At 38.1% G+C, this 22,177-nt stretch overlaps 1 protein-coding gene across 1 annotated transcript; it reads right to left on the reverse strand.

Annotated features, from left to right (window-relative positions):
• Window positions 1-638: 638 nt before the first annotated feature.
• LOC139969397 (pyruvate dehydrogenase protein X component, mitochondrial-like) lies at window positions 639-21,550 on the reverse strand. The gene is made up of 11 exons (XM_071974325.1): window positions 21,362-21,550; window positions 20,227-20,310; window positions 19,346-19,446; window positions 18,544-18,722; window positions 16,839-16,937; window positions 15,544-15,673; window positions 13,601-13,669; window positions 12,129-12,266; window positions 8,813-8,971; window positions 7,443-7,507; window positions 639-6,238 (listed from the first exon to the last, which is right to left on the reverse strand). The coding sequence occupies exons 1-11, from the start codon at window positions 21,489-21,491 to the stop codon at window positions 5,998-6,000; spliced, it is 1,395 nt and encodes a 464-aa protein (XP_071830426.1). The 5' UTR covers window positions 21,492-21,550; the 3' UTR covers window positions 639-5,997.
• Window positions 21,551-22,177: the final 627 nt, after the last annotated feature.

A 22,177-nucleotide genomic window follows, 5' to 3' on the forward strand; every position in this document is an offset into this window, starting at 1 on the left:
TTTTTCTTACCCGGGGGGCGCGCGCCTCCAACGCCCCCCCCCCCCCTGGATACGCGCCTGTATATACTCGTTTCGTCCACTTTTTTTTTACCCAATTTCACGGAGGAAACGTCTGAAAACACCTGTTTATTCATTGCAATGAAAGTAAATGATAGAATTTCACAAGCTACACCGTTAAGACCGAAAGAAAGATACTATTCAAGAGACCTAACACAGGCTAGCCACCAAAGTGAAAGTATGATAGGCCTAACGGTTGTAAACAAATCCGAGAAAATTGGTTGGCGCATGATCAGTTGGGCGGGGCTTGCAAATTTTGATTGAAGTTTGTAGAATCTACGGACTAGTTAAAAAAATCTGGCGAATTTTATTCAGCTAATAATGTTTAACGAAAGATAACTCAATAAAACTAATGAATATTAATATGAAACTTGCATAGAACGGTTGCATAGAATTAAAGAAAGCAGTTGTTCGTCAGTTCTTAATTCATTCATGAAACAAAAACGCAGCGAGAGACAATAAATTATTATAACGGATATTTATACTTCTTTTTACAATGTGAAGCAAAATACACACAAGAAATCATCACGTCGTGTCCAGCTGAACAAAAAACCCAACGAAAAAGAAACAAGAAAGTGGGATATATTTTTCGATATATATATGTCTTTATTGTATGTAACTGTTCTCAAAGAAATATTACAGACGAGGACCTCTAAAAACTTTAACACAAAACCAATGCTCAGCGAAGACACATAGCAAATTTATGACAGATTAATTGGAACCTTGAATATGAAAGTAAGACTGACATGGATTTATGTGTTCTTCTTCAACAATTGGATGTAACCTCGGTCTGTTGATCTGAAATAAACTCGATTTGCTAACAGTATTTGCTCATGTGCAAAATGTTGATTATTCCAGCAAGTTTCATTCATGTGAAACGACAAAGTACAAAACAAAACATGTTGAAGGAGGGCGTCAGACGATACAGTGACGTCATGACTTGGTCACATGATGCCCTTAAGGCAGTCAATACATCTCTTTTTGAAACGGTGCAATCTGATAACGTCTTTGCATTATTAATCTTAAATACATCTCGCTGTTACACAAACTGTTTCTTTCTTTCGCCATGTACAACATAACTATTTATTTATTTTGAACTACCAACTCTTTGAGAGAAGAGAATTCCCAATATTTTACTGAACCAATGAACAATATCCAATTTCTCTAACAAATATTTAACTGACAATGAGAAGTCATCAATATAACAAGAGCCCAAGGGCACTGTGGTTCCTTGCTTAGGGTATATGACAATACACATAATATTATCAAGCAAGATTGGGCTCAAATAGTCCAAGTTATTGTGGTCCTACATGTTCCCATAAAGTAACCAACACTGTAGCCAACACTTTTGTGATCACAAAATGTGATCGGATTTTTTATCAAAAGGCACTTTTGAGATCTAAATATGGCGTCGAAAATGTAAGAAATATAAGAGACCTACAAGCGTGTCAACAGATATGATAACATTGGTGACCTCAGATGGCATGACCTTTAAGTTTCAAAATGTTCCACCACCCCATTCACAACTTGTCCCAAAATATCAACCATGTCACACCTTGACATTGAGATTTAATTGCATTAAATGTCTAAAAATTAACTTTGAACTTGTATACATAACTTCACACACAAAGGTCACCCGGAGGTCAACCAATTGACATTTTTGATCGGTGAGACCTAAATAGAGCATGACTGTCAAAATTCAAACATTTTTTCTTTGCCCAATTTCTCCCCCCAAAATACTACTTTTTTATCATTAGCTGACCTTTGGTGACGTTGGATCACATGACCGTTAAGTTTGAAAATATTCTCCTATACCATTTGCAACTTTTCCAAAAAAATGAACCTTGTAACACCTTGGAACTGGGAGTTATTGCATTAAATGTCTGAAAATTAACTTTGACCTCATATAACTTCGCACACGAAGGTCACACAGGGGTCAACCCATTGACATTTGTGATCAGAAGGTACCTTTGACATCTGAAAATAGCATCGAAACTGTAAAAATCCACAAAACACGAAAAGGTCACCAAAGGTCAAATTGAGGTCAAGGGTCACCCAGATGCGGGTCAACAATTGGATTACATTATAGCAACTCCCAACCCTAACGGACAATTTGTTCTCAAGTGTTCGCAAAAATACTAGTTTTTTATTATTAATTGACCTTTGGTGACCTTGTATCACATGACCGTTAAGTTTGAAAATATTCCCCTATACCATTTGCAACTTTTCCAAAAAAATCAGCCTTGTCGCACCTTGGAACTGGGAGTTATGCATTAAATGTCTGAAAATTAACTTTGACCTCATATAACTTCGCACACGAAGGTCACACGGGGGTCAACCCATTGACATTTATGATCAGAAGGTACCTTTAACATCTGAAAATAGCATCAAAACTGTAAAAATCCACAAAACACGAAAAGGTCACCAGAGGTCAAATTGAGGTCAAGGGTCACCCAGATGTGGGTCGACAATTGGATTACATTGAAGCAACTCCCAACCCTAACAGACAATTTGTTCTCAAGTTATCGCAAAAATATTAGTTTTTTATCATTAATTGACCTTTGGTGACCTTGGATCACATGACCGTTAAGTTTGAAAATATTCCCCTATACCATTTGCAACTTTTCCCAAAAAATCAGCCTTGTCGCACCTTGGAACTGGGAGTTATTGCATAAATGTCTGAAAATTAACTTTGACCTCATATAACTTCGCACACGAAGGTCACACAGGGGTCAACCCATTGACATTTATGATCAGAAGGTACCTTTGACATCTGAAAATAGCATCAAAACTGTAAAAATCCCCAAAAACACGTAAAGGTCACCAGAGGTCAAATTGAGGTCAAGGGTCACCCAGATGCGGGTCGACAATTGGATAACACTGAAGCAACTCCCAACTCTAACGGACATTTTGTTCTCAAGTTATCGCAAAAATACTAGTTTTTTATCATTAATTGACCTTTGTTGACCTTGGATCACATTACCGTTATGTTTGAAAACGATCCCTTACCCCATTCACAACTACTCCCAAAATATCAATCATGTGGGACCCTGTCAATGGGAGTTATTGCTGTTTTTAATATATTGGTTTTTGGCATCTAACTGACCTTTGGTGACCTTTGCGGGCACCAAAAAAAATAGGGATCTTCCTCTTACTATGGGCTATCCACCCAACAAGTTTGATCATGATACATCATTTCCTTATTGAGATATCGTGTACACAAGCCAAGCGTCACATACACACACACACACATACACACGCCGAGTTGAATGCATAGGTTCCTTGCTTTGCAAAAAGCAAGGAACCAAAAACCAAAATGAATGAACAAATTTAATTCACTATATCACCTCCAAGAGTCGACTTTCAATTGTATTGAAAGTAAATCTAGCAATGCATTTTTGGACAAAACACACATTGCCTACAGTATATCGATAGAGAGTTCAAATAAACATTTTTAATATAATCATAATACGAAATGGTCGTTTCTCGTCCTAACAGTATCAGGTGATCGTACGAGGATATTGCGATAATCCTATCCAAGGGGGATAAGTTGGTTACATCAAGAAATGAAGGATTTGATTCATAAATTAACACTTTGAGATATAAAGAAGACTGTCGGTCTTCTAATGGAGGAGATGTACAGCAGTTGAAATTCCATTAATCCTAAACATCACATCCACATACCAAAAATAAAGCAACCAACATAGAGAAACCAGTACTTAAGATGATGACCTCAAATGACCTTTATCCCCAACAATAACAATAGTACTTGAATACCATGAACACTGAGTGAAGACTTTCAGATGGAATAAAGATCTCTCATATACAACAATTAAATCTGCAATGAATCTATCCCATCAACACAGAAATGAGTAATGACAATAATACATCCATCAGGGGAACTCCTCCCACAATTCTAGCTTTCCTTTCCCGAGGCAGAAAATCATCAGGCATCCCATCAACTTCTATCAACTTTGACCATCTATCTTTAGGGATCAAGCCTACCTGGAAAACCATGACAAATTAACCAATTAACCAAGAAATTAAGTCCAATCAAAATGAACAGCACATTATCTCCAGTGAATATTCTCTCCATCTGAAACTATTGTAAGTGGTCAAGATTTCTATCACAGCACTAATTTGTCCGACCCATGTGACTACTTTGTTCGGCTCATGTGACTACTTCGTTCAGCCCATGTGACTCCTTTGTCCAACCCATGTGTATACATTGTTCAACCCATGTGAGTACATTGTTCAACCCATGTGACTACTTTGTTCAGGCCATGTGACTACTTTGTTCAGCCCATGGAGTAGTACTGACTTTAATCTTTGTTCAAATGGTAAGAAATGTTTGATTAAAGATGTGCTCAGAGCTCTCATTTGGTCCTACTAAAATTGCAGGTTGCCAAATGATGATCAGATATTCTCATAGGCAGTGAATGATAACTACGGTAGAGCACAAGTACACCAGTCTCATAGACCGCTAATGATAACTACTGTAGAGCACAAGTACACCAGTCTCATAGACAGTGAATGATAACTACTGTAGAGCACAAGCACACCAGTCTCATAGACAGTGAATGATAACTACTGTAGAGCACAAGTACACCAGTCTCATAGACAGTGAATGATAACTACTGTAGAGCACAAGTACACCAGTCTCATAGACAATGAATGGTAACTACTGTAGAGCACAAGTACACCAGTCTCATAGACAGTGAATGATAACTACTGTAGAGCACAAGTACACCAGTCTCATAGACAGTGAATGATAACTACTGTAGAGCACAAGTACACCAGTCTCATATACAGTGAATGATAACTACTGTAGAGCACAAGTACACCAGTCTCATAGACAGTGAATGATAACTACTGGAGAGCACAAGAACACCAGTCTCATAGACAGTGAATGATAACTACTGTAGAGCACAAGTACACCAGTCTCATAGACAGTGAATGATAACTACTGTAGAGCACAAGTACACCAGTCTCATATACAGTGAATGATAACTACTGTAGAGCACAAGTACATCAGTCTCATAGACAGTGAATGATAACTACTGTAGAGCACAAGTACACCAGTCTCATAGACAGTGAATGATAACTACTGTAGAGCACAAGTACACCAGTCTCATATACAGTGAATGATAACTACTGTAGAGCACAAGTACACCAGTCTCATAGACAGTGAATGATAACTACTGTAGAGCACAAGTACACTAGTCTCTCTTACTGAAACATTCACTCATGTTATTGTGATGGATCTAGGATTTTAAGTATCCACTGTAATCAAACTATTATATGCCGTTGACTTTGAAATCCTTCTCCATGTACGTAAATGAAGTGAATGACCAAGTTTCAAGTGCTCTTTGCTTTTCCTTAGCCAATCTTTGTCAGGTCATAAAATATTGAAAGATTTTATTGAAATTTTTTCTTGTAAAAGCACCTATTGTCAAGAAAGTCAAGTCTGTTTGAGACACAGCCTTGAAGTCTTCCAAACAAGGTGACAAAAGTCATAAATTACAACACTTGAATTCAATCTCAAAGATTCCACAATAGATCTACATCACGGTGAAAAAGTCAAAATAGTGAACCCACAAAATAATTGACTTATAAAGAATTAAGGCAGTCGGTAAGGATTCATTGAAGTTGGCAGGAGAATTATGAAATCGGAGGTTGAGGGGTGGGAGGGGGGGGGGGAGGTTGGGGTGTCTACACACAGGAGAATACTTTTAACAAACATTTTTCTTAAAGCATTCTTTCAGTCACAAGGACGAGTCTTAGTCAACAGATTCTTCTATAGCTAGAGAACATTTCCCACTGTATTTTCTGATAGTATAAAATGTAGAGGTCCTGGTTGTAAACAAGTCTGATTTTACTCTGAATATTGTGAGTAAGAAAGGCTTTCCAGGAGTCTGCTTTTAATATTAAACAACACCTTTACAGTAGGCCTAGCCTCATTGGATTTTCCATGTTCTTCTTAAAGGCATCTAGAAATCGACTAGCAAGAACAGAATCGACCACCCTGGCATCACTGGAGAGCTGGACAGTCATGTAAAACGATGGCTTGCTGTTACTATCAAGACAAAGTTGTGTTCCACCTATGGCCATGATGCAGGACTGTGGAGGGTTAATAACTGCCGTAAACTCAGAGATTCCAAACATACCCAGATTGGAAATGCTGGCAAGGAGGAGAAACAAATACAACATGATCAAGTGGAGAAGTTTAAATGTTACTGATCTTTAGTGATCATATGTTATTAAAAGCTTTGCACATTCAGGTGTGAATTAGTGATGATTCCATCACTGATGAATTATTATGAATGTTTGATTATTCTTTGCCTGGCTTCTGCAACCATTCTGATTGCTACTTCAGACTTCTACAGATGTGGAAACTCACCTTGCTACTACCATAACTCCTCCCCACCCCCACCCCACCCCCACTTTACCTTCTAGTACTGTCAAGACGGTTTGCATCTATATCAAGCAGCATTTAGCAAAATATTAGACATATCAAATATCCCAGTTCATAGAAGAAAATATGACAGCAATCAAAGAAGATAGGAATGAAAGAAAGATTTAAGCATGGTTGTGACATGCTCATTTATGAAGTATAATATGACCTTGTAACAAGGCTTAAATTGTTTGAAGGCTACTGCTTATGAAATAAAAAGTGAAGGCATTGAAGTTCCAGATACAGCAGGTCCACATCAATGAACTATGCTGGTATCACCATATTATGTAACAAAAGATATAGGTGTTCCATCCTGCTGTAGCTGTAACACTTAACAACAAACATATGTGCACCATCCCAATATTAGTGTAATACATAGCAAAACACCTTTGTGTGCCAACCTGGAATACTGCAAGGCATAAACCTATGTGGTGTGCCATCCTTATATTAGTGTAATACATAGCAAAACACCTTTTATGTGCAATCTTAATACTAATGTAACTCATAGCAAAAAACCTATGTGGGCCATGCTGGTAATACTGTAAGACATATTAAACAATAAACATATGTGTGCCAACCTGGTCTACTGCAAGGCATAACAATAACCTATGTGGTGTGCCATCCTAATATTAATGTAACACACAGCAAGAAAAACCCATATGTGTGCCATGCTGGTATTACTGTAAGACATATTAAACAATAAACATACGTGTGCCAACCTGGTCTACTGCAAGGCATAACAATAACCTATGTGGTGTGCCATCCTAATATTAATGTAACACACAGCAAGAAAAACCCATATGTGTGCCATGCTGGTATTACTGTAAGACATAACATTAAACCTAGGTGCCCTATCCTAAAATTACTGTAGGACATAAGGCCAATCCTAATTGTGCAATGCTGGCATTAACTGCAACACATGACATCATACCTAAATGAACCACCCTGGTACTCCTGTGGGCTCAGCTTTCCAGACCTGGCTTTAACGGCAAGTTCCTTTAAAGGAAAGAGAACAAAAAAAAGGGCTTCATAAGTCCTTGCCACTTTTCAAAAGCAAAAGTTCTTGTAATAATATAGCAGTTTACAAGGTTTTCAGACTTTGACCTATATTGACCTTGACCTCCATAGAAAACCATAGGCTTCTTATACACAATAAGGTGAATCCAAACAGGGAGTTTTTCCATAACAACTCCTTGATCCAAATACCAATATGAAGCTCATCCAAGCTTTAATTTTTGAGTTGCCATGTTTACAAAGTTCATAGACTTTGACCTCTGTTGACCTTTGATCAAACAGAAAAGATAGACAAATCTTGTTAGATGGATCCACATACTAACATTGAGGTTCATCCAATATGTATATTATATTATAATATTATTATATATATAGTATAATATATATTCTGGATGGTATGTGTACATTAAATGTTCAGGTTAGAAGTTTGCTTGTAACTATCTGCCAGTGATAATTTCTACTTTCATAATCACAATTTTTTTAATCATAGTTTATCATTTGATTTTTCCCTACCTACAGTACCACTCCAGACAAACCAATTTATCAACAAGAGTCATTATAACTAAGAACTATGTGTCCTATAGGGGAATTTTAAATGCACAGTATTATGGCAGGCTGAATGAATACATGCTTTTGGAGCAAACAACTATTATTGAGATGTTGAGTTCCTGGAAGGCAAGTAGCCAGAGTAATAATACTTGGTGTGTACAGATAAAAGGAAGATAACTGGAAACATAACTGTTACCTTCACTTGCAAATAGGAAATGATTTTATGGTACAGCTACAAAGGAGACTTTAAAAATTCAAATTTAAGTTGTGGGACACTACTATTTCTGCATTGGATTAAATGGCCGCCTATTTAATGACAATTAAGAATAGTCAAATGGTTGCCACCACAAGTATATCTCCACTCCATACACAGCTATGCGTACATGCCATGTAAAATTAACACAATAAAGTAGACAAACGTTAAACATTTCGGTCTTAATTCTGAGTATATCTGAAATGTACATTTGCTATATCGTTTGCCTTCGGAAATCTTTGTCAAAGCATTAGCTATTTGGTGCTATACATTTGAATGATAAACAAATGGTACAGTTTATGTTAAATTACAGTTTTTCAGCACAGGTCCTACATTTGGAAAACTGTAAAATGCCTTTTTCTACAGGAAATTTCCCCACTACTGTTATCATGCAGCTTAGTATTTTATTTATGTTAGGTTTATGACTGAATCTTCTCAAGACCTAACTGCATCAAATTGAAGTCTTGCAACAAGTTTATTCTTACCCTGACTTTATCTGAAATACTGCTGAGACCAAGGTGAGGAGCATCTCGGACTATCGGGGTGATGAGACCATTCTCTGTTGCTACAGCAACAGATATATCAACCTCTTTCAGGAGTTCAATCTTCTCATCTTTCCATTTAGCATTGACTTCTGGCATTTGCTACAGAGTTAAAGAAAACATTGTGATAATCGAACAGAGGTAATGGCAATAAGATACTACCATACCACTGTACACTGTAACAGGTAATGGCAATAGGATACCATACCACTGTACACTGTAACAGGTCATGACAATAAGAAACCATACCACTGTACACTGCAGGTCATGGCAATAAGATAACATACCACTGTATGCTGTAACAAGTCATGGCAATAAGATATCATACTACTGTACACTGTAACAGGTAATGGCAATAAGATACCATACCACTGTACTGTAACAAGTCATGGCGATAAGATACCATGCCACTGTTCACTGTAACAGGTGATGACAATAAGATACCATACCACTGTACACTGTAACAGGTCATGGCAATAAGATACCATACCACTGTACACTGTAACAGGTAATAAGATACTACCATACCACTGTACACTGCAACAGGTCATGGCAATAGGATAACATACCACTGTACACTGTAACAGGTCATGGCAATATGATACCATACACTGTACACTGTAACAGGTAATAAGATACTACCATACCACTGTACACTGTAACAGGTAATAAGATACTACCATACCACTGTACACTGTAACAAGTAATGGCAATAAGATACCATACCATTGTACACTGTAACAGGTAATGACAATAGGATACCATTCCACTGTACACTGTAACAGGTGAGAAGATACTACCATACCACTGTACATTGTAACAGGTAAAAAGATACTACCATACCACTGTACATTGTAACAGGTAATAAGATATAAACTACCATACCACTGTACATTGTAACAGGTAATAATATACTACCATACCACTGTACACTGTAACAGGTATACTAAATGGCAATAAGATACAATACCACTGTACGCTGTAACAGGTCATGACAATAAGATAATACCATACCACTGTACACTGTAAGAGATAATGATTATAAGATACAATACCACTTTACACTGTTATAGGCAGTGACGTAGCCAGGATTTTTTCAGTGGGGGGGGTGCTGGGGGCTTGACCATTTCATGGGAGGGCGTCTTGTTACTATCTAAGCTGAGCGCCACCATGGCGCGCAGCGTACCGAAATTTTTAGCTAAAAAGGCCACCTAGACCATCGGAAATTACCCTTCCCAAGCTTTGTAAGCAGGGGCGTCAATCCGATTTGAAACGTGGGGGGGGGGGGGACGTAATTGATTTGAGTATTCCTGCCGCAAGTACTATCTAAGCGGAGCGCCACCATCGGTTGGCATACAGCGTACCAAGAAAATTTCAGATTTCAATATCTGCCAGATCGCTGGAGATGGCACTTGCCAGGCTGGATAGCAGCCTTCTAGTTGCGTGATTTCGGGAGAAAATTACAAATTACAAAAAAGTTCATGCAGCCTTAATTTTTGGTGGATTATTTCTGTTATCAGTGATTCCAATTGACATCAACATTAATCCGATTTGAAACGTGGGGGGGGGGACGTAATTGATTTGAGTATTCCTGCCGCAAGTACTATCTAAGCGGAGCGCCACCATCGGTTGGCGTACAGCGTACCAAGAAAATTTCAGATTTCAATATCTGCCAGATCGCTGGAGATGGCACTTGCCAGGCTGGATAGCAGCCTTCTAGTTGCGTGATTTCGGGAGAAAATTACAAATTACAAAAAAGTTCATGCAGCCTTAATTTTTGGTGGATTATTTCTGTTATCAGTGATTCCAATTGACATCAACATTAGAACCCATTGCAAGTTGACAAATGATGCGGCGAACTGGAAACCCCAGCCCCATGTTGCCCTATTTTTCAGGATAGAATACCCCTCATTTGTTCAAACCCATGGCAACTAACAATCTGTGAATACATTTACTTTGAAATGGGCACATTACATTGCACCAAGTCGGTCAAGGAATGACCCCAGGGCCTCAGATATAGGGCTATAGGAACGATGCCCCAAAATGTCCCTGAACATACTATAGGCGAAGGAAGTTATTCCGTCGCGACTGCATGTGAATTTCTCGACTTGCCGTCCTGGGAGTTTACCACAAAATTGTGAGTTTGACAATGGCATTGACATTTTTTGGCAAATCTGCAAATTGCGCGTGGAAAATAAGGAAAGATTGACTGGGCTTTCAGCCAAGTAACATATTGAATGACCGAACTATATGTCAAACTGATATGATCAAAGATTGCGTCTGAAACATTATTAGGGTGATAGACTGATTCTCAGCGATAGTATTGTCTCCTTTCTTGAAAATTTGGTTTTTTGGCGGTTTTAAGAGCATCAGGGTACGTCCCAGAATAAAAACCCGGCCTATGCGCTATGTCACGTCCGGTTTTCAGCAACTATAGCCTACCGCCGGTCCGAGGTCGAAGGGTCATTCATGAGAGGTCATAATGGAGATACGAAACCATTCAGATCAATGATATATTTTTCGCACATGTTGTTTTCTTTCGACGCCTAAAAATCCCAGTGGGGGCGACGACAAGCTTTCATGGGGGGGCTGTCGCCCCCCCCCCACGCCCCCTTGGCTACGCCACTGGTAACAGGTCATGACAATAAGATACCATACCACTGTACACTGTAACAGGTCATGACAATAAGATACTACCATACCACTGTACACTGTAACAGGTAATGGCAATAAGATACCATACCACTGTACACTGTAACAGGTCATGGCAATAAGATACCATACCACTGTACGCTGTAACAGGTAATGGCAATAAGATACCATACCACTGTACACTGTAACAGGTCATGGCAATAAGATACCATACCACTGTACACTGTAATAGGTCATGACAATAAGATACTACCATTCCACTGTACACTCTAACAGGTGAGAAGATACTACAAAACCACTGTATACTGTAACAAGTAAAAAGATACTACCATACCACTGTACCCTGTAACAAGTCATGACAATAGGATAACATACCACTGTACGCTGTTACAGGTAAAATTCTTAACCAAGGAAGGCTGTCTGTTGCAACTCCTTAGCATGGCTATTTGGAGGAACATTTGTGACATTGATTTATAAGTCACGACTTCTTGATAAAACAAAGAAGAAAGCAGCAGCAGCAGGAGGAGGAGGAGGAGTAGGAGGAGGAGTCCATAAGCTCAAACTGACTCAACCTTCATCATCATCTAAGCTAAGATGATCTTCTTACCTTTAGAGTAACTGCAACTGCTTTGATAATAAAGTCGTTCACTGAGACTTTAATATTTTCTTTCTTCAGCTGCTTTCGTAATTTGGAAACCTCATCAACCAAGCAATCGATGCTTGCATATGCATGAGGGATGGTAGACTGAAAGAAAAATAGGAAAAACATTGTCAAGGATTAATGAGACAGATAAACATCCATGAAAGAAGTTACGAAAGGTACAAATTTGAGCAGAATGCACATTTATTTACAAAGTGAAAACATTTAGTGGCAAGAAAGTGGAATGAAGGATATCACAAAACACACTTTGTTTATTATTGTTGATATTATTGATATTATTATTGATACTATCAGTATATTAATGGTGCTTGCAGCTTCATTTAATTTTTCTTGTTGATGGGCTACAAGTAAAATGGGTAAACAGTGTGATGATTGAGTCCAATATAAATGTATTATGCTTATAAATACACAAATATCATCTTACATATTCCAGAAAACAAATTACAGATGTTGAAACTATCAGGGATGAGCCTAGGGTAAGAAAAAATTCACAGAACTTTGCTAAAAATTACAGTATAGGCTCCAGTTTGTGTATGCTACAGTGTGTTAGGAGAATACTTTTTGTCCCCGAGGTAGAAAAGAAATCACGGATGTTCCGCGAATTCGCCTGAACTATACATGACTCCTAACATTCACTACTTTTACAGATTTCATAAAGTGATTTGGAATTTGTAGGTTTAATATCTTCCTGTCTCTTGCCTTCTACTGTCTTGAAAAGTTTCTTCAAAAACTGCAAAACATCTCTTTATAAGTTTTATTATCGTATGCAGATGGGAAAGATGAAGATGTGCTAGATTTCTTTCTAAATCCAGCCAGAATTTTCTTTGTTCCCCTTGTGAGTTATCATACATACTGCCTACAAGCATAACCTGCATTACAGGACTTAGGGAAATGTTAGGCTACCTGTAGTTTGAAGTCTAAATTTAAAATTTAAATTTAAAGTTGTGACCTTATGTCCTACATTGTGCAGTAGAATGTCCCTGAAATGACTTGAAAACAATAATAATCCTTCCTTAAATGCAAAGTTCACTCATTCAAAGGAAGATCTCTTTGTTACACATTGAATTACATGCATGGAAAAGGAAGGCTATGTAGACTTTCTCACACCCCCCCACCTCCCCTGCCATCACTCTTTACCCTCTTTGAACTGTTGGATTATGTTGTTATTCCAGAATCCAGTAAATCATAAATTCTGGCTGGCTTTTTTGTTGTTGTCTGTATTTGGCAAATCCAGTATCAGGTCAGACTTGAAATGTCAAATCTGGTGCATCCCCTAATGGCTTCTGTTAAATATCTTTGTCTTAGATGAAGGTCACCATAAGAGAACCTGTCACAATTAAGATCACAGAGTTGTTGATATGAGGCTTTGTAAACTTACATGTCATGGAGGGAAAGGAAAACAATGAAGACATACTTACTTTAGATTCTGTGAGTCTCTTAGCTATTGTTCTCCTCATTCCACTCAAAGGTATATCTACAAATGTTTTCTGTAGCAGAAAGAAAAGGGTTTCAAACATAACCAATACCAGCTCAAAGGTAACTTATAGGGTTAATGGTAATTAAAGCTAGTTCACAATGACTATAAAGTAGCCCCTGTGGGGACCACTGAGCTGAAAGTTAGCTTAAAATATTACTCAACCAAGGATAACTGAGCTGCCATTTAATTTGCAATACTACACAGCTACGGTGGGGACAACTGAATTGAAAGTGAGTTTAAAATGTTTGGTAGCCCATTGTGGGGACAACTGAGTCGAAAGATAGTTTAATATGTTATGTGAAAACTGCCTGGAAAAGCAGAATGGCTTAATATCTCACAATTCCTATCACCTTGCATTTCAAACAAAACCTTTTATAACTTATATAATTCTTCCTCAATAACTTTGGAAGACCATGTCAGAAGAAAACAAACAGAATGCATTGAATACATGATTGAATCTTTGGTCATCTGCACCAAGAGTTCAAGAATAACAGACTGAAACTTGAAACTACAAGGTATTCATCTCTCAGACAAGAGTACCAAAGCTTTAACATCAGCTTTACTTTTTGGAGTTGAATTTTGTCTAGTCTACTAAATTAAAAGGTGAAGACATATATCAAAAGTCTTTCTAAGATATAAGTAGTGTTTACACGGGTCCAAAAATCGGGAACCGGGTACCCTAGAGCCGTTACCCGTCGGGTATCCAGGTACCCGGAAAAATTATTTACCCTCGTGTATCACGATTTTCAGGAAATGACATATTGGATGCTATAATAAATGAATTACATTCTCTACTGACAATGTTTTCATGTTCAAATACGTAGGTGTAAGATAAGGTTTTAAACCTTCCTGAATAGTTTCTATTTGCATTTGTTTCTTTCATTAACTTGTTAATAAATTAATTATAATTAGCATTACTACTAACATCGCACTGCCGCTGCTGCTTATATAAATATCCAATTTAGCTCTTAAACAGTTGTTACTACTACTATCTATTATGCAGGCCAAGGTTCGCATTAGCCGCGAGATTGCGCAATTCGCGCAATTTGATCGCATTTGGAATAAACGATCAGTAAAAAGCCACTTGCGATTATTATTTTGTAGTTATCCCGTCTATAATCTATAAACATCTCGTAAAATTCCTTGTCAGCTTTTCTTTCTATGAAATAAACGAATGAATAAATAATAATTTCTTCCACATGGTTGCCTAACACCATACTATGTCAATGAGAAATCTAGCCGGCTAAGCCTAACCATCTGTTTATTCGCTGAAATTGTGACGCAGTTATAAGATATCCATGGAATACTTTCATTATTGCTGTTACGTTCGACCACATGGTTGCCTAACACCACACTACAGTAAGTCAATGGAGTATCTAGCATAGCCATCTGTTTATTAGCTGAAATTGTGACACAGTTATAAGATATCTATGGAATACTTTTGTTATTGCTGTTATCTTCGACCATATGGTGTTTTTGTTTTAAAAATAACACTTTGCGTAGGATTTGGGTAATAAATTAGGAACCGGGTAGTATCGCGTCGGGCGGGTACCTTCGTTATTGCTGTTATCATCGACACATGGTAGCCTAACACCACACTAAGTCAATGGGAAATCTGCCTAACCGTGGGTTTGCCAATTTTTTTTTATTTTTAAATCACACTTTGCGTAGGATTCGGGTAATAAATTAGGAACCGGGTAGTATCGCGTCTGGCGGGTACCGGGGTATCCGGATAACCCGTGCAAACACTAGATATAAGGTTGATATTATTCCAATGTTGCTATTTCAAACAAAATTTAACTCAAAGAAATATTTAGTTTACACAGTCGATAAAGATGAAGATTATATGACAAAATTAAAACCTGCTGAAAAAGTGAAGCCTACCTGAGGTTGGTATGCTGTTGGTGCTGTTACTGGAGTAACAGGTACTGGAGAAGGTGTCACAGATGACCTTGCTGGAGGTGCTTGGGCTGTGGCAGCTTTGCCACCAGCATCAAGAAACTTTAAAACATCACTGGAGAGAAAGGATTCTAACATGTTTCAATTGAGTTCTAAGACCTACTCCATAAGTAACATCAATTGATGGGAAACTAATTATCTTGTTAATCCAAATACGATTAGAAACTCAGGTCTTTCTGGAAACACAACTTATGCAGAGAGGTTGCTGGGAAAGGATCCAATATAATATTGAATTTGTTTCCAAAAGCAATTATGATACTGATGGCATTAACAGTCAATGCATAATGAAGTACTGAAGATTACTAATGAAGCCATTAGGGTTTCCATGCCATCTAATTCTGATAAGATTGCTCACATCCAACCAGTTTATTCCTTTGAAAAATGATAAACAGAAACTGTTAAATATCACACAGTGCAGTCCCTCTAGTATTCTTGTCAAAACACATAAACAAAACACACAAAGTATATGCTACATGAAAACATAAACTTGCTTTGGGATATTTAATAATAACAAGCAGCACTGGCAACCTCCTAGAAGTGACCTTGTGAACAAAGTGGTGAAATTCTTGCTGAAGTTAATATTCTGGAGGTGTACCACAACTCTTTGCTACGATTTGTTACTGGTAATATCAGAATCTGAGGTAAAGTCACTGATGAGAGGAGAATGCATGATAGTGAACTGTGCTACCCCTGCCCTACATCTCTCTACTTGCTTCTAGCATGATGGATCATGTTCTATGTAACTTTGAAATCCATCTAGCATGGAAATATTTCTAGTCATTGCCACTGTTCACTTTAGCATATTTTTCCAAATCCTACAATGTCCTCAACAGAGACAGGCAGACATTCCCTATGTATACACACTCAATTACATATACACTTGTTTGCAACTGAAACAACCACCACAGAGCTTGTCGATCTAACAACTTGATTGTTGCATAACCATAGTTTGAATATTCATCACAAGAGTTTATTTGACAAATATACCTATTTGAGCTGAAAACTTCCTGAGGCATTACTAATGTTTTTCTTCAACAGCAATACTTTTTTACTTGTTATTGTTTATTTATGCTACTTAGCAAGGTCTACCCTAGAGTGATGTCATACTACTGTTGTTCATCTACATTCTCTCTTCTCATTTATGTCTACTCTATAGTCTTTACTTCCAAGTATCCTTAGCATTTACTCTAAACTTTCATGAATCCTTAGCGTTTACTCACCCTTTAAGTAAAATTCCTCCAGGTCCAGATGAGGGGATGTTGACTGCATCTAAATTGTGAGTATCCAGTAACTGCCTGACTGCTGGTGATATGTTTTTCCTACGAAAGAGAATTGTTACAAACAACATTCTAGCTAGCCATTGTGATGATATTGCATTTGTTACACTGCTATATCAACGAGAAACATGCCAAGCAATGTAATGGCGATATCGAGATGACAGTCTTGTTAATTTCACAGATACTTGACACACCACCAAATGAGTAACATTAGTGATATACTGCCAAGAGTGGTTGAAGAATCCTAGTCACTTCATTGGATCATATTTTGCACAGCATTTATTTATTTTATTTAGTGTTTTCATGGTGTATCCGGGTACCCCCCTGACGTGATACTACCCGGCTCCTAATAGATAGTAGTAGTAACAACTGTTTAAGAGCTAAATTTGATATTTATATGGTCTGATCCAATAGAGGTGGACAGCAAACCTAAGCAGCGGCGGCAGTGCGGTGTTAGGGAAGCCTCGCAAATCTAACTGCCATGTCCGGGCCGGTGGATTTTTCCGCGGCTATAATGAGCACAGCCACAAGCAGATAATGAGTCACACTTGAGTGCACACTCTCTCCAAACCACCCTGCACGCTATACAGTTACATTCACAGCCACGGTCAAGTTTACTAAGCCGATTTGAACACAATAGTGAGTTGAACAAAACATCATAGCTCTCTTAAAGTCAAAAGGTATTCAAACGTTTCAAAAAGATAGTGTGTTTGTTTATACACCGTATTTTATCCTACTGCATAGACAAAACTTCTGTGAAAAACAAGTAAGGAAATGTGAATTTACACTGCAGGAATCTAAAATGCTAACTTTCTTATTTTCCCAGTCGACCAAGTAGGAACAAAAACTTTCGTTGCCATTTTGCAAGACAAGATTCCTGAATTTTTAAGATTTAAAAATCTAAAAATCTGAAATCACAATCTAACTTCTTGTACACGTGCAAATTAGCGTGAACCAGAGCCTAACATACTGGAAGGCTTTAGCATAATCCTACTACAGTGAAGAACAGGACCTAAACTCCCTAGCTAAGTGGAAAAAAATTGATTGACTGTAGGGCATTTTTCGCACTCCAGCAAAGCTGTACTATTTTTTTAGCCAGCTAGATCGTAGACATCCCTTATAAATATCATGTATCACTGCACTGGATTGGGGGTGTGTAGAGTGTAGTGGTGTTAATGATATGATTATATGAAGTTATTAACAAGTTAATGAAAGAAACAAAGCAGATATAAATTATTGAGGGAGGTTTTAAACCTTATCTTACACCTACGTATTTGAACATGAAAACATTGTCCGTAGAGAATATAATTCATTTATTATAGCATCCAATATGTAATTTCTTGAAAATCGTGATACACGAGGGTAAACAATTTTTTTCCCGGGTACCCGTATACCCGACGGGTAACGGCTCTCAGGTACCCGGTTCCCGATTTTTGGACCTGTGTAAACACCATTTTTATTTGACACAGTTAAAGTTTATTTCTTGTGAATTCACATGATGAGAGATGAAATTACACTTAAACATTTTACTCTGCATTAACTGGAGTATCCCAAACATATGTATCCGATATATACTACTTTATTTAAAAAATGCACCAAGCAAGAAAGATTTACCTTCCATTGCTTAAATGTTACCGATGGTACACACCTTACTTTCTCTGGTTCTTCTTTGATTTCCTCCTGACTGACCTCAGAAGCAGCAGGACTTGCCTCAGGTTCACTGGTTGCTATTTCCTGTGGCATTTCTACATCTTTCCAGTCTTCTCCTTCTGCCACCATTAGAGCAATCAGTTTGTTGATGGATACATTGGCAGTTCCTTCTGGTATCTAGCCAAGTAACAAAAGCACATCATTAACCCCCAAATCCAATTCTTTAGTTTTGAGATGTCAGCAGTTTCTCAGTCTACATCAATTATGCAAATATGTGAACTATTCTATAATTCAGCATTATTTCAAATGGTAATTAACAGACTTACTAAGGGAATTACACAACAGATCTCACAGACAGTTATAGGAGTGTTAGCTCAGTGGTTAATGCCGGTGCCTTGCAATCATAAGGTCCCAAGTTCGAGTCACTCTAAGATTAATACATGTCGTCCAGTTACAGAGTTGTTGACAATTGACAATTCATAATCATGGATGTTAAATATGAATCTAAGAGACTGACTTCGGTCAGCTTGCGGCTTTGATAAGCCAATGATGGCTTCTTAGCGAGTTCCTGCTTGCAGGAGGATATAAAATACATACATACATACATCTCTTTTGTCCAATTAAATGACATATATGCATCATACTTTAACACCGATACACATGTCAAGAAAAGTTGTCAAAGTGTTCCCAGATTATCATGATAGGCGCAAAAAATGAATTGACTTTAGAAGAGTAATCATCAAGTACACTCTACGTGAATCGTCAATTCTACACAATTAATTAAGATACTTTTCTTTTACCAAAATCTTAGCAAGAGTCCCATCCTCATCGGCATCCATGGTAACGGTAGCTTTATCTGTCTCTACTTCACACAGAGCATCGCCAGCATTAACAGTATCACCTACAGAGTAGAGATAGATAGACTTTGAGGAAATTTGTCAGGCCCTCTTACTTTTACTCAATATAAATTTGACGAATTAATGACCTGTTAACCCTTAATGTGGTGTTAACCACACGCTAGAAGTCCGATATATAGTGTTAAAGCAGATCAGATCCTGCACCCTTTGACAGGAGACAGGGTTGGAGTAAGCATCATACCCTACTGTGATCAGTGCTACATATTTAATTTAAATGCAACTCGGGGTTGACCCACCATGAGCAGTGAACTTCTCTCCTGTGTGGATTGTTGGTTGTATGCAATAGTAGTAGCTCTATTAATGGCAGTGCTGCACATCACATGGCTATGCTTGCGAACCGTTTCTTCTGGTAAACAAACCTCAACATCCTGTCAGTTGATCAGACAGCAGGGGCTGACCGCTGACATTGAGCACAGGGTCTAATTATCCTAATGTAAATGTACTGAGAATCATAACCGATTGATCGAGCCTGGTGACTGAGGTGTAATGAAATGTGGCAACAGACTATCTACAATGAAATTTGTCAGGCTATTGAATTTGAAAGAATAGTGTGGGACTTACCAAATTGTATGCAAAATGCTCTTTTGAATAAAGTTTGAACTTGAACTAGAAAATGATCAAGCTATTCTCCTTGCCATTTCTTTACATTCCAGCTTTTATGTACCCACAGACTCGCAACAACAACAAAAAATATCCATACATACACTTTTAAATGTTCTTAATGAGAAGAAGCTGCGAAATGGTCACATTAGGACCAAACATACCTTCACGCTTCAGCCATTTTCCAATGGTACCCTCTGTCATTGTAGGTGATAGAGCAGGCATCAGAAGTTGCATTGGCTCCACCCCTAAGGAAAAAAGCAGTGTTAACAGGAAAGGATTATGAGACAATTATAACATAATTAAACTATTCTTTAGTTTCATCAAATGTATTCTTTATCTAGACCTAAATCCTACTTTATAGTCTACAAACATGCCACAGAATCCATAACTTGACGTCTAATTTTTTTTTTTTCTGAGGACCCCACACTCCTTACATGAGAGTCACATCCAAGCACCCCACAGCCACACCCCTTGTTCCCCTGCAGCTGGTTCATAAAGGTTCATGCCCCTAGCAAAATCTGCCCTGGGAAAAATGGAATTTGTCCCCTCACTTTGAAAATCCTGTGCATGACACTGTTCACATTCCTATAAGACCACTCACAAATATCTCCTTCTTGTGATCAGAATGAGGTATTACTCTCCCAATTCAACCTCAAATAATCAATTTCACCTCACCTCACTCCAAAGAATAAGAAAAAAATGTTAATGCTGTCTTTACTAATCCTGAAGTGAATGATCACATTCCTGTAGATGTTTTGTAAAAGTATGTGGGCCTTTTTACATTCTCTTACACAGGCTCTTTAGTGCATAAGCTTGCAACCTTACTTTCCCGTGTAGGTTAAAAACTTTTAGAACGGCACGGTGGGCGAAAGGAGGGGTTTGCATGGCCGCCCGTGTCAAACAGTGAAGCTAAGGCACTGAGCCATCTGCCCTATATATATTTGCAACACATTCACACAGTATAGGCAGTGATACGATAGCATCTTTACAACTACACTAATTAAAGTTGGTCATACAATAAACGCAATTGGTGTTCGATCGGGACGCAAGCTTTTTTCACGGGACGCAAACTTTTTATCTGTAGTAACATTATTGACAGTGTAGCCTAACTGAACGTACAACTAAGGCCTGCTTAGGCTACACGTATAAGGTCTACCATAGTACCAACTTCAACGTAGGCTAGGCCTAGCCTAACTTACAGTAGGCCATGCTGATTTACATACAACAGTCTGTTAGGCTACATAAAAACAATAACGACTTCGTAGAAATATTTTGTTTAACAGTCAAATTCATTACCTGAGAGACAACTTGAACGACTTAAATGTTTGATTCTCCATTCTTGTATCACTGTCGTTGAGCGTAACAAAGCTCTTTTTGACATATGAACATTTCTCCAGCAAAATGGTAGGGCTCGTATGCCAGACATCTTGATCGAAGCAATAGAGCAGAATATAGGAACTGCTCTATGATCGAAGCAGACTTGGTCAAGTATTTAACACAGTGTGAGGTCAAATCCAGGGTAGCACCCCACTATTTAAAAAGTATGTGTATAGTTGGACACAACATGAACTAGAAAGAACTTTTATTCAAATCGTGTTTCGGTGGCAGGCGGTTGTAAGGTGTTTATGGAGGGGTGGGTGCTTGGTGCAGAGAATATGCTTGAATATGACTTTTACTATACCTGTTCGCCGGGCCATCAGTGTGTAATAATAGTTACATTGAATATTTGATTAATCTTTGCAATGATAAGCAGTTTCATGCCTAAGGGGGGGGGGGGGGAGGGGGCTATACCTCCCATCGTCAGTCGGAGGGTGTTCAGCCGTAATTTTTGTTTGCATTCAGCCGGGGAAGAGCTAGAACACTTTACGCTTCAGAATGCACTACTTGATATCTATTTTTGTTTCTGAGGGAGCCTCCCTACATGGGATTCGGCTTCAATTGTAGGCCTACCCAATGCATGGCAGCACCCCTTCTTTACAAAATCCTTCATTCGCTTCTGGCCCTCCCCTAAAGGTTCACTCTCCTTACTAAATCAGCCGGGAAAACTTTGAATTTATATTATTTATTACCCTCATTCTTGAGTTTAGAAGTACTTAACTAACGTCCCAGTAA

Source organism: Apostichopus japonicus, chromosome 7 (assembly GCF_037975245.1).
Source record: "Apostichopus japonicus isolate 1M-3 chromosome 7, ASM3797524v1, whole genome shotgun sequence".
Taxonomy (NCBI): domain Eukaryota; kingdom Metazoa; phylum Echinodermata; class Holothuroidea; order Aspidochirotida; family Stichopodidae; genus Apostichopus; species Apostichopus japonicus.